Raw genomic sequence first — 12385 nt, 5'->3', positions numbered from 1 at the left:
AAACCTCATTTCTCAACTCTAAACCCTGAACCCTAAACTTTAAACCCTAAACTCTAAACCCTGAACCCTAAACCATAAACCCTAAACCCTAAACTCTAAACCCTAAACCCTAAATCCTAAACCCTAAACCCTAAACCCTAAAATCTAAACCCTAAACCCTAAACTCTAAACCCTAAACCCTAAACCCTAAATCTTAAACCCTACCCTTTAACTCTAAACCCTAAGTTTGTGACTTTTGATAAAACATTAAGTGCTATTTTTGTGACTTTTGACCTTGAGTGCTAGTTTGGGAACAAAAACTTGATTTAGTGCTATTTTTGCCTTTTTGTCTTGTTATTTCTTTTGGATTAACAGAATCTCTTGGTTCTATTAGAGGAAAACTCTTTGCCTATCAAAGTCGGTCCAAGCCGGTGGTAACGTATTGAACTTCTCTTTTTATAGCAAAACTCCCAAATCCAATAAAATAATCTGACACAAAAAAACCTTAAATGTAAAATTTATTATCAGATAATAAAAAGAAACATTATTTAAAATACCGCGTGAGCTCCAAAGCCTATTTTAAACACAGCTTTTACTACAAAGATGGCCCACCCCAGCTGTTGCCTTAAACACGGCTTCGTCTTTCACCATATGAACCTTCCTCTTTCGAACCTCCTCTCAAATCTCAAAGCTTTACTACTACTATATATACATCCATCCATAAACCCTCAAACATCACATTCTAAAAACGTAATACAAGAACACAAGAAACATAGATAAATCTCTCAAAATGGCACACAGTTACTTCCTTCCTTTGTTTCTCTCTCTTATAGTCATCTCCTCTGTTTCAGCTAATTTCCATAGAGACGTTGAGATCACTTGGGGAGATGGACGTGGACAGATCACAAACAATGGAGAGCTTCTCACTTTGTCTCTAGACAAATCATCTGGCTCTGGTTTCCAGTCCAAGAACGAGTACTTGTTCGGAAAAATCGACATGCAGATGAAACTCGTCCCTGGTAACTCCGCAGGAACAGTCACAACACTCTACGTAAGTTACATAACCATGTTTCTTTTTCTTTTGTTACATTTTGAAGTTCTTGTTACTAAAATTAGTTTTTCGTTACAGTTGAAATCACCCGGAACAACATGGGACGAGATTGACTTCGAGTTCTTAGGGAACCTAAGTGGAGATCCTTACACACTTCACACAAATGTCTACACACAAGGCAAAGGAGACAAAGAACAGCAGTTCAAACTCTGGTTCGACCCAACAGCTGATTTCCACACTTACACCATTCTATGGAACCCACAACGAATCATTTTCACAGTCGATGGAACTCCCATTAGAGAATTCAAGAACATGGAATCTGTTGGTACTCTATTTCCCAATAACCAACCAATGAGAATGTATTCTAGTCTCTGGAACGCTGATGATTGGGCCACTAGAGGTGGTTTGGTCAAAACCGATTGGTCTAAAGCTCCTTTCACTGCTTCTTACCGTGGCTTCAACCAAGAAGCTTGTGTTTGGTCAAACGGCAAGTCGTCTTGTCCTAATGGCTCGGGACAGGGGACCACTGGTTCGTGGCTGTCGCAGGAGCTTGACTCAACGGCTCAAGAAAGGATGAGATGGGTGCAGAAGAACTACATGATCTACAACTATTGCACGGATACGAAGAGATTCCCTCAAGGTCTTCCTAAAGAGTGCTTAGCTGCATAGAGAGTGAAGAGTTGAGAAAGGAACAAAATTCTACTTTTTCTTTTTGTTATTAAAAATTCTATTGATTTGTTTGTAGTGTACTTATTTGTTAAAGTGATATATTCTATTACAATATCTTTTTAACTTATTGTCTGCCTTACTTTGTGCCCTCTTCATTTGCATAATTAGGCTTATGTTTTAATCTACACTAGAGCATGATGTGCGCATCGGTACGGATGGTTAAGACATTTCTAAACATAGATTATTTCGATATTTTTAGTTTGAACTATGTAGAATCTGAATAAATTTATAATACCCAAATGAAATTTAATTTAAAATCTAAAAAGTCGATACTTGAGAAAACCGATATGTATCCGAACGTGTACATGAATGTCTATGTCTAAATAATTATGTAAACAACAAAAAAATTGTTAACTGGTTTGAATTCTTGTCCATATTGGATCAACTTCATTCAAATATGTGAAATTATTACGGTTAACACGTAAAATAAACGACGTCGAATTATTATGTTAAATACATTTAATGAAGTAGTTTGGAATAATGAAAAAAATGTAAAAAATATAATAAAACAGTTAAAATAGGTAAGTTCTGTTTTGTACTTCGGTAATAAATGATGTTGAATCATTTGGAAAAGACAATAAATGAAATAGTTAAAAGAAAAAGAAAAAAGAATTAAAAAGATGTAAGAAATCACTTAAAATAAGCAAGTATTGTTTTGTATTTTAGTTTTAATAATAATAATTAGAGCTTGACCTGCACGCTTTTTCGTGTTATGTTTTGCTGTTTTATAAATTGTTTAAAGATATTTCTAAATATATAGGTTATTTGAATTTTTTTAGGTTTCTACACATCATAACCGAACTCATCCGAATCCAAAAGGACCTGACTCGACTCCGCCCATAAATTTATAATATTCAAACATAGCCTAGTTACAAAACTAAAATATCATGATACTTGAAAGAACCGATTCGTACCCAAACGGATACCTAAACAGTACTCTCTTTGTTTCATAATAAATGTCATTTAACCTTTTTTTCTTGTTACAAAAATGTGTCACTTTACAATTCCAATTATATTTACTTTCAACTGAAAATTAATTGAAAACTGCATTGATTTTATAAATAATTTTATTTATCTCAAATAGTATTGGTCAGAAAAGTATAATTAATAACAACTTACATATATTTCGGTCATTTTCTTAATCTGTGTGAAAAATGTCAAAGTGACACTTATTCAGAAACAGAGGGAGTAGTAAATACTCATACATATATATGTAAACAAATAAAAATTATGTGTTAACCAGATAGAATTCTTGTGACGAATGGAGCAATTGTATTCAAATATGTATAATTATTATGGTTAACACATAAAATAAATGATCTAGAATTATCACTATAAAGATAATTAATGAAGTAGTTATGAAGAGTTAAAAATTGAATGTAAAAAAATGTAATAAAACACTTTAAATAGACATATTCTATTTTACATTTATGTAATAAAAGTTGTCAAATTATTTAGAAAAGACAATAAATGAAGTGGTTAAAATTAGTTTAAAAAGAAATGAAAAAGATTTAAGAATTCATTAAAAATTAGGAAAGTAATGTTTTGTACTTCAGTTTTAATAGAACAGATAATATGCATTTCTCAAGGAGTAAAATATTTAATAAAATATTTGTTAAGTATATAATTTTTATTATTACTTTAAAATAATAACAAAAGATATGTAAAATATATGTTAATGATTCGATCAAATTAAATTATAAAATTTTATAATTTTTATAAATTCAAATATGATACATATTTTAAAATTTTTGAAATTATAATAATAATAATAATAATAATAATAATAATAATAATGTATTTTATATGGTATATATATTAATTTAAACTATACTAAAATAGATACATATTTTTAATTTGAATATCTATTAAATCAAATTTCTTACTCAAATTGTTTTATGATCATTTGTATCTTGTTATATCAAAATATTAAAACCACTGAGCACAAAATTTTTAATGTAAGACTTTTAATAGTTTTATTAATTTTAGTAATTTTTTTAAAAAAATCCAAAGTATAACATATACAACAAAGTTAAAATTTTATAACTAAATTAAACGAAATTGATAGATCACACACAAATTGTTATCAATTTTTTTATTATTCAAAATCACTAATTTCTTATATATTTAATCACATTAGATAATTTTGTACCTTTTATTTAAGAAACAAATAATTTTTTTGTAAATTACTAATTAATTTATGTTTATTTTTAATGAAAAATATAATATATTTAGATGGAATAACTTATTTCTCTAATTATTTTAAGAATTATCGTAGTAATGACATATGACATCATTCGTATGTTATAATGATTCTCGATTAATATATAAAGGATAATATACATTTTGTTGAATATTTTTGTCACTAGTATATTGTATTTTATAACCATGGTGATTAAATATTATATTTATGTTAGACAATAAGAAAATATCAATTATAGTGTGTTTGTCTTGTGAGAAAATATAGCAACATATGGAAGGACAATAAAGAAAGTTCTTGGTTCGACACATTTGAAATGTCTAGATGAAAGCATAGTGTTTTTTTATTGTAAGAAATTTCGGATCAAAACCCATAATTTTTTTGGATTAGAGATGAGAACCGATTGCTAAATCCATTTTTCATTATTGATTTGATATGAACTTGACAATTGACATATCTTTTTTTTATCAAAGAGCTTGACATATCTACCATGGGACATAATTCTTTACCATTAGAGTTGACAGTTCTGACCTCTGAGTGAGTGAGAGCATAATTTCCACGGGAGATTCAAAGATTTTCCATCATTATCCGTGCGTTTATAACGGTTGGGGTTTATTTTCTGTCTTTAAATGGAAACCTGTCAAATTCATTTTCAGTTTTTGAATCTGTAATAGATAACAAAACTGTCCAACCATAAGTGGGAAAGATATATCCATGTCTAATATTGAGTCTACCATTTTAATAGGAAGCTCAAGCAAAGCTCTAGCATCTAGCAAACAATATGTGAACCCAAACATTCGCATACCAATAAGAGAGTCAAAGACTTAAATAAAACATTTGAGAGCAAGTCAACCAGAGTCTAGAGAATCAAGACTAACCTTTGAGTGCAAGGTTAATCTTCAGAAAAAGTCTTGGTTTAAATAGGCTCTATTATTTTTTGTCAGCAATTTAAAATAGATTCATATATATTCTGCAAACCAAACCGGTAACTCTACATCCATATATGGACGACAAACGACGGTTGCCTAATTAGGCCCACTAAAAGTGAAACAAGTAAGTAAAAGTATATGATGTTATGAGGAATTTTAATCATTTGAAAAATTATACATGTAAATTTCAATTTATACAATAAATAAAGAATTCTAAACCCAAAATATGCAAATGAGTTATATCATATACATCTGAAAAATCATGACTAAGAAACTTCTGGACCATGACCATCACACGTTCTTTTCGTGTATTCTGCACACGGTTTTGATCGAATTTAGATTTCTAGAGTTTGCGCAAGAGTTCGGACTGCGCTGAGGATCTAGCAATTTGTATTACGAAACTTCGGGACCACGACCGCCATCAACTTGAGTGTCTTAGCTGTCTCCACCACAAAATCAAAATATTTGAGTCAGTTAGTGATGATTTACCCAACAACTATCTTATTCCTTCAACGTGGCAATCTCTCTTGTTCCCCCTGCTTTAAATTTTGAATCGATCAATTTATTTAGAAAACAAATACAATATGGATCCTTATCCTATTTTCTTAACCACTCTACATTTGTTATGTGGCGATGGGAATAAATACTCACCTTAACTAAATTTTAAATTTGCATATATCATAATAATAGTCAGGAATAAGAATAACAGAACCAAGATAACTGAAATATAGAAAAAATAAAACTCATAGATTATCATATTCTAATTAATTTTCTTAAACATCTTTTTACTTTCTATCTTTTGTTATAACAGAATCTCTTGGTTCTATTAGAGAAAACCTTTTTCTCTGTCAATGTCGGTCTAAGCCGGTGGTAAAAAAAAGTATCCAACTCCCAAATGCAGCTTTTTGATTGTAAAGATCCAATTTAATTTGAAAGCAAAAACAAATAATATTAAACATGTTTTTAATTAAAAACGTTATTAAAAAAACCGCGTGAACTCCAAAGCCAATTGAATACAGCTTTTACTACAAAGATGGCCCAATCTCCAGCTGTTGCCTCACAAACCGCGGCTACCTCTTTCACCATACGAACCTTCCTCTTATTAAACCTTTGCTGGAGTATTAGTCTACTATTACTACTACTAGTATAAATAGAATATTCCATAAACCCTCAAAACCACAAAACAAACGCAACACAAGTCACAAGATCAAATAAGAAAACCCATAAATCTCTCAAAATGGCACACAGTTACTTCCTTCCTTTGTTTCTCTCTCTTATAGTCATCTCCTCTGTTTCAGCTAATTTCCATAGAGACGTTGAGATCACTTGGGGAGATGGACGTGGACAGATCACAAACAATGGAGAGCTTCTCACTTTGTCTCTAGACAAATCATCTGGCTCTGGTTTCCAGTCCAAGAACGAGTACTTGTTCGGAAAAATCGACATGCAGATGAAACTCGTCCCTGGTAACTCCGCAGGAACAGTCACAACACTCTACGTAAGTTACATAACCATGTTTCTTTTTCTTTTGTTACATTTTGAAGTTCTTGTTACTAAAATTAGTTTTTCGTTACAGTTGAAATCACCCGGAACAACATGGGACGAGATTGACTTCGAGTTCTTAGGGAACCTAAGTGGAGATCCTTACACACTTCACACAAATGTCTACACACAAGGCAAAGGAGACAAAGAACAGCAGTTCAAACTCTGGTTCGACCCAACAGCTGATTTCCACACTTACACCATTCTATGGAACCCACAACGAATCATTTTCACAGTCGATGGAACTCCCATTAGAGAATTCAAGAACATGGAATCTGTTGGTACTCTATTTCCCAATAACCAACCAATGAGAATGTATTCTAGTCTCTGGAACGCTGATGATTGGGCCACTAGAGGTGGTTTGGTCAAAACCGATTGGTCTAAAGCTCCTTTCACTGCTTCTTACCGTGGCTTCAACCAAGAAGCTTGTGTTTGGTCAAACGGCAAGTCGTCTTGTCCTAATGGCTCGGGACAGGGGACCAGTGGCTCGTGGCTGTCCCAGGAGCTTGATTCAACGGCCCAAGAAAGGATGAGATGGGTGCAGAAAAACTACATGATCTACAACTATTGCACGGATACGAAGAGATTTCCTCAAGGTCTTCCAAAAGAGTGCTTAGCTGCATAGAGAGCAGAGAGTTGAAGGAAGTCTTGGTTGTTATAAAGTTCTATTCATTTTATTGTATATCACAAGAAATTTATTTGATTTGTTAAAGTAATATATACTCCTTGCTACAGTGTGAACCGAACCTTGTAACTGGCGCAAGGCTAAACCGGATTCGAACCAGGCTTAAATTAAACCGGATCAGACAAGGCTTATTATTATTACTAAGGCCTAAGGATGGACAAAAAAACGAACCAAACCAACCTGAACCAACCCAAAGCAATATTCATATCTTTATATATAAACAAGACCCATGAATCACTCCCAGGGTGTCCACCTAGGATTCCAGCTCATCAATTCGAGCTCTGCTGATACGACATATGTCCCTGCATCCAAAACGCAACACTTCATTTGACATCTATCTTTGTGGGCTTCGTTCGTAATATATGGTGTACTGGGCTGTTTAATTGGTAAGATTCTGGGGCCAAGAAGGAGATCCCTCTAATCCTAATACCCTGCATCGAAGAAACGAAAGAAACAGAGTTGTCTCGTGACCTCTGCGCTTCTTCTGATGACCTGAAATGGTGTGGTTAATGGCTTCCTCATAAATGCTATTTATTCGCTCCATCACGATGTGTATTCAAAGCTTCTTTTCGATCTTAGAGGCGGTGCCAGGATCTGTATAAATAGAGGTGGGATTTCTCCTCTTGGAATTACTAAAATTCCGGTGAACTTTTTGTGTTTTGTTAGATTTAATATTTTTTTTATTAGAGAGAACCTCTTTTTTTGATCAGAACCTCTTACTGATTGTTGAATTTGCGAGATTCCGGCGAAGTTCTTCATGTTTGTTCGTGTTTAATTTTAGTTTCTCGAGAAATTTAAAGTTCTTGGTTTATACAAGAATCCGACTATCTTCTTTATGTTTTGTTATATTTTTGATTAGGTTTATATATTAGAAATAAAACCTCTTATTGATCGTTGAATTTGCGAAATACTGTCGAACCTCTTCGTGTTTGTTTGTTCTGTATTTTTTTTTTTTTTTTTTTTTTTTATGATTTATGCTTTATGTGTGATGATGAGGGAGTCTAGATCCTGCAAAAATGAGCAACAAGAAGAACGACTTGATTTCACCGCAGGTATAATCCTATCGATCATATCTCTTAGTGGTACCACTCATGATTTCTTTGTTTTAATATATATTATTTTGAAAAATGCTAATCTTTTAGTGGTTTGTTTCGTAACTCTTCAAGTTCCTGAGAACAACATGCAATGATCCTGATGATGGATAGGTATGGACATCCCCAAAAGAAAACTTGATACTTGATTTAGTACTTCAGAATCAGAACGCGTTAAGTGTTAACCTAATAATTTTTTATTGCACATGCTGAAGAACTCCAAGGCGAAATGGAGCACGACTATGACAACAGGTCTGACTTCTGATCTCATATTCAGATCTCTTTGCTTTTTAGCTCAGTTCTAGGATCTAACTGTGTCGACTGTTTATTCTGTAGATCAAACCATTAAAGAGAAAATCATCTTGCGTGTTGTGTCAAAGTTTACTGGTGAAGTTCTTGCATGTTGTGTCAAGGTGTACTGGTGAAGTTGTTGATGCATATTACCTTGAGATGGACAACGATGATGATGAGATTACTGATGATGATGAGGATGCGAAGGGAGGAAGATGAGTAGGAGGACGAGGACAACAGTGAAGAGGATGAGCAAGGAAAGAAGAGCATAAAAAGGTACTAAGTGGTTAAAATGGTTTTACATATAACTCAAACCTCGGAATTTGATATTGGTGATTTCTCTTTGTTTTGTTGCAGTCATCAGCTGGACGCAAGGTTTTAGCAATTACTCAACATCGACCTTTGGTTCTATGTCTTATAGTTATTTAAGGGCTGATATAACCTGAGGCTCTTTTCTTTGTGAACAAAGTCTGGAAGCATACAACTTGCGAAAGGTCAACAAGGTGAGAAGCCATTGGAGAGTAAGCAACAGTGAGTAAAATTCTTCTGCAGTATAGAAAGTGGCTTATTTGTGAAGAAGAGTCGGATCTTTCTGTTTCAGAAGTTATAGAATCGTTGTCCGGTTGATACAATATATCAAGTTCTGTCAGGTGGTTTGCTAGAAAAATTGGTTATTTGGTTTGGTGTGGTTTGTGTCTGATTTTTCATTTGTAACGTGTTTCTAATCATGAACTGGTTTGAACTAATAGTATTTGTCGTTTTGTTCACAATTCATATTGCCAGTTTCTACCATTTTTGGCCTCCGTCTGCGTAAGGTTAATATATTATTAAGAGTTCTTTCGGTTCGTAAAGAGAAAAAAAATGTGTATGTCTGTGTCCATCTAACAATTCAGGATCCAAAACAAGTAACATTACCTGAATCTTTTTAAAAAATCTTTATACTTAGGATAAATTACATAATTTCTCTGATTTCAGCTTTCTATTTTATATAATGGGGTGATGCATATTTTTGCATTGTATTTCGTCACCTAATGAATTTGAGAATTTTGGAAAAAACATCGCAATGATGTAAAGGGTGTTTGAATGAAAGAGAACATAAAAACGGTGTACTCACTTATTTAGTTTTCTTTGCTTTTTTTCAAAAATTAATTTTTAGAATAAAAATCAACTCTTTGAAAAAGAGAAATAACTAATAAAAAAATATCTGAAAACACTTAAATTTATAAATCATAAATATGTAAAAGACAGTAACAAAAAAAAAATCTCTAACATATGAAAAAATTCATTAGAATGTTTCCTAAGCTATATGAATAAAAGATTTGCCACCACCAATAGAATAACAAATATTACAAATTTTGTACTAATAAGTTAAATTTTATAAAAATTGTAGAAAGTAAGAAATTTTCAACCTTTGTAAATTATATTATAAATTTAATCTATTATTAATCATAAAATCATGATTATTCATTTTCATAAATATTCACGCCAAGACCAACAAACAATCAACATAATATGCCTAAGAAATTGGTTAAAAAAATACGTCTAAGAAATCACAAAATCTCAAACTATCGTCATCTATATAACTCCGGTTAGACATATATGTTATTTACTTTTTTTTTAAATATCATCTTACAACTTTATTCGGTATTAAAGTTCAATCGAAAAGACTAATCGATACATCAAAAACGAGTATATGAAATTCAAAGAGAAAAAAACAAAACGCACAGGAGAGTCAACAATTTAAGACATCACACAAACCACACCACAGTTTCTCAATCAAAACAAGTCGAAATATATTCATTTACTTTCAAGGACCTGAGGAAGCAAGATAAAATTTAGTTCTGGTGTTCCTCGCATTGTTCTTTCATGGTAACGTCAATTTCTCATTCTTTGCAAATTTGTGCTTTATATAAGAGAATTGAAGAAGTGTTTTAGCAAAAAGAAAAAAAAATGAAGAAGTGTCACAACCTCACACTCTTTCCCTTTGTTCCTAGGGCATGTATTATATTAGTTTTTCTTGCCTTTTAAGTTTTCATACCATAATATATTATTAATGCAATATTTCGTCTCTGCTTTTTAGATTTATGATATAAATTATATTTAGTAATAGAAAACTCTCTCTAAAAACTATTTCCGTCCGGGAATCAAATAGGTCATATCATTCACTACCCATAGTTTCTAAGTAAGGACCAAAATCCATATTTGCATGCTTGATTTTTGGTGTTGGTTATATATAAAAACGAATATTAAAAAAAATAACTTGACAACATTTATATTGGGTTAGATTTAAGAGGCTACCATTTAACATAAAATATATAAGAATATAAAAACTACGATTACATGTTACCGCAACAATATCGAAAATCAATGTCAAATGTATTTACTACAAACAAACTGAAAAATGTGTGTTCATACTTTAAGCAAGAGAATTTGAGTTTTACTTAAAAAATAAATTAGAACTTTTTTAAATTATAACTAATCAATTTAGCAACAATAATATACATAAATTTAGTCGCCGGGTGGAACTTAAAGTCAACATTAATCGTGAATTTTAAAAAGTTCATTCTTTTCAAAAACTCAACAATGATAAAACTTAATACACACAACTAACATATAATATTTTAAAAATCAACATAATTCTAATGATTACTGCAAATAGATATAAAATAAAAATGGGAATGTACAATTTCAAATATGTTGTATCATTTATTAATAAGTGTTTCAAATTGGTATCATTTGTTTTTTCTGATATTATTTATGTAATATAATATGATCTTTTTTTTTGTAGTACATCATACACATCTCTTGCAAATTCAAACCTAAAACACAAACCACAAAATCATATAAAAAATAATGACTTAGATTACAAGTAAAGTATATTCCGCCCTACCGATCCTAGTATATATATACTTTAGGCTTTTAATTGTCCTTTTTCTGTCAGGCTTGGGTTACTTGTGGTATCATTAATTTATTTTGAATTAGAGACCCAGGTCAATGATAACTTAAAAATATTATGAATCATGCATTAAACTTTATTTTAAAATTTTAAAATTTGAATTAACGTGTGTTATATTTGAGTTAGAATTTTGAGTTAAACTATTCGTAAATTTGATAACTCAAAATTTTATGCAACTTTAAGGAAAATCCATGTTTAGAAGTTGAGTTAGAAATTTAATTATTTTTGTTTCGGAATTTTTCAGAAATTGCCATAAATACCACATTCATAATACCACTTTTCAAGTTTACACTAATCATTTTTATCCTAACTTTTAATGAAGGGTAAAACACACTTATATCCCTAGGATTAACTAATCTAGACTTATGGTTTAGAATTGGAGGGGGGGGGGGTATGGTTTTTGGAATGTGAAATTTAGAATTTTAATAAATATATAAATAAATACTTAAACATATAAAAAAAATTAAAAAAATAGTTTCAAACATAATTTTCGATTTTCAAAAAGAAATTTTGAAAAAAAAAATATTAAAAAAAATCGAAACAATTTAAAAAAAAAGTAATTTGTAAAAAATTTCGAATTTGAAAAAGTATAATTCGAAACACATAAATTTTTTTTATTTAAATAATGATTTTTTATATATAAATAACAAGGGTATAAGAGTCTTTTACCCCTTAATGAAGAAGATATTTTTGAAAATGTACCTTTATTGGTGGTAAAGATGAAAAGTGGTACCATGAAAGTGGTAAACATAAAATTTTCCCATAATTGTTTTGGTATTTTCAGATTACTTGGTTTATTGGTTTTTCTTCTCTAACTGTTTTTTTTTTGTTTAATTAACTTCGTCAGATAATCCATAAATTTAGAGCATCTTCAACGTCACTTTATTTTCCATAAATTTTAGAGTAGAAATATACTTTTCATTTTATAATAG

At 31.0% G+C, this 12385-nt stretch overlaps 2 protein-coding genes and 1 long non-coding RNA gene across 4 annotated transcripts; all 3 read left to right on the top strand.

The window, feature by feature from the left end:
• Nucleotides 1–664: 664 nt before the first annotated feature.
• LOC106400623 (xyloglucan endotransglucosylase/hydrolase protein 22) lies at nucleotides 665–1826 on the top strand. The gene is made up of 2 exons (XM_013840981.3): nucleotides 665–1030; nucleotides 1109–1826. Exons 1-2 carry the CDS (start codon nucleotides 770–772, stop codon nucleotides 1697–1699), a joined length of 852 nt encoding a protein of 283 aa, XP_013696435.1. The 5' UTR covers nucleotides 665–769; the 3' UTR covers nucleotides 1700–1826.
• Nucleotides 738–7164, top strand: LOC106371532 (xyloglucan endotransglucosylase/hydrolase protein 22-like). 2 transcript variants are annotated; one of them, XM_048768820.1, is made up of 3 exons: nucleotides 738–759; nucleotides 6116–6386; nucleotides 6465–7164. In XM_048768820.1, the coding sequence occupies exons 2-3, from the start codon at nucleotides 6126–6128 to the stop codon at nucleotides 7053–7055; spliced, it is 852 nt and encodes a 283-aa protein (XP_048624777.1). In that variant the 5' UTR covers nucleotides 738–759; nucleotides 6116–6125; the 3' UTR covers nucleotides 7056–7164. The 2 variants fall into 2 exon arrangements, with proteins under 2 accessions (XP_048624777.1, XP_013667071.1); XM_013811617.3 differs by lacking the exon at nucleotides 738–759 and having other exon boundaries at nucleotides 6063–6386.
• Nucleotides 7165–7690: 526 nt separating this feature from the next.
• Nucleotides 7691–9267, top strand: LOC106370350. The gene is made up of 6 exons (XR_007328870.1): nucleotides 7691–7723; nucleotides 8121–8167; nucleotides 8258–8320; nucleotides 8422–8458; nucleotides 8543–8773; nucleotides 8855–9267. It is a non-coding gene; the product is annotated as an uncharacterized LOC106370350 (long non-coding RNA).
• The last annotated feature ends 3118 nt before the right edge of the window (nucleotides 9268–12385 follow it).

Source organism: Brassica napus, chromosome C9 (genome assembly GCF_020379485.1).
Source record: "Brassica napus cultivar Da-Ae chromosome C9, Da-Ae, whole genome shotgun sequence".
Lineage (NCBI taxonomy): Eukaryota > Viridiplantae > Streptophyta > Magnoliopsida > Brassicales > Brassicaceae > Brassica > Brassica napus.
Note: the sequence above shows the minus strand (reverse complement) of the source record. Positions and strands in the feature narration are given on the sequence as shown.

Excerpts from the sequence above, each read along its gene's own strand:
- LOC106371532 (XM_048768820.1), top strand. The coding sequence starts at position 6,126 with ATGGCACACAGTTACTTCCTTCCTTTGTTTCTCTCTCTTATAGTCATC. Across the intron at positions 6,387-6,464 it reads GAACAGTCACAACACTCTAC|TTGAAATCACCCGGAACAAC; the intron begins GTAAGTTACATA and ends TTTTCGTTACAG.
- LOC106400623 (XM_013840981.3), top strand. The coding sequence starts at position 770 with ATGGCACACAGTTACTTCCTTCCTTTGTTTCTCTCTCTTATAGTCATC. Across the intron at positions 1,031-1,108 it reads GAACAGTCACAACACTCTAC|TTGAAATCACCCGGAACAAC; the intron begins GTAAGTTACATA and ends TTTTCGTTACAG.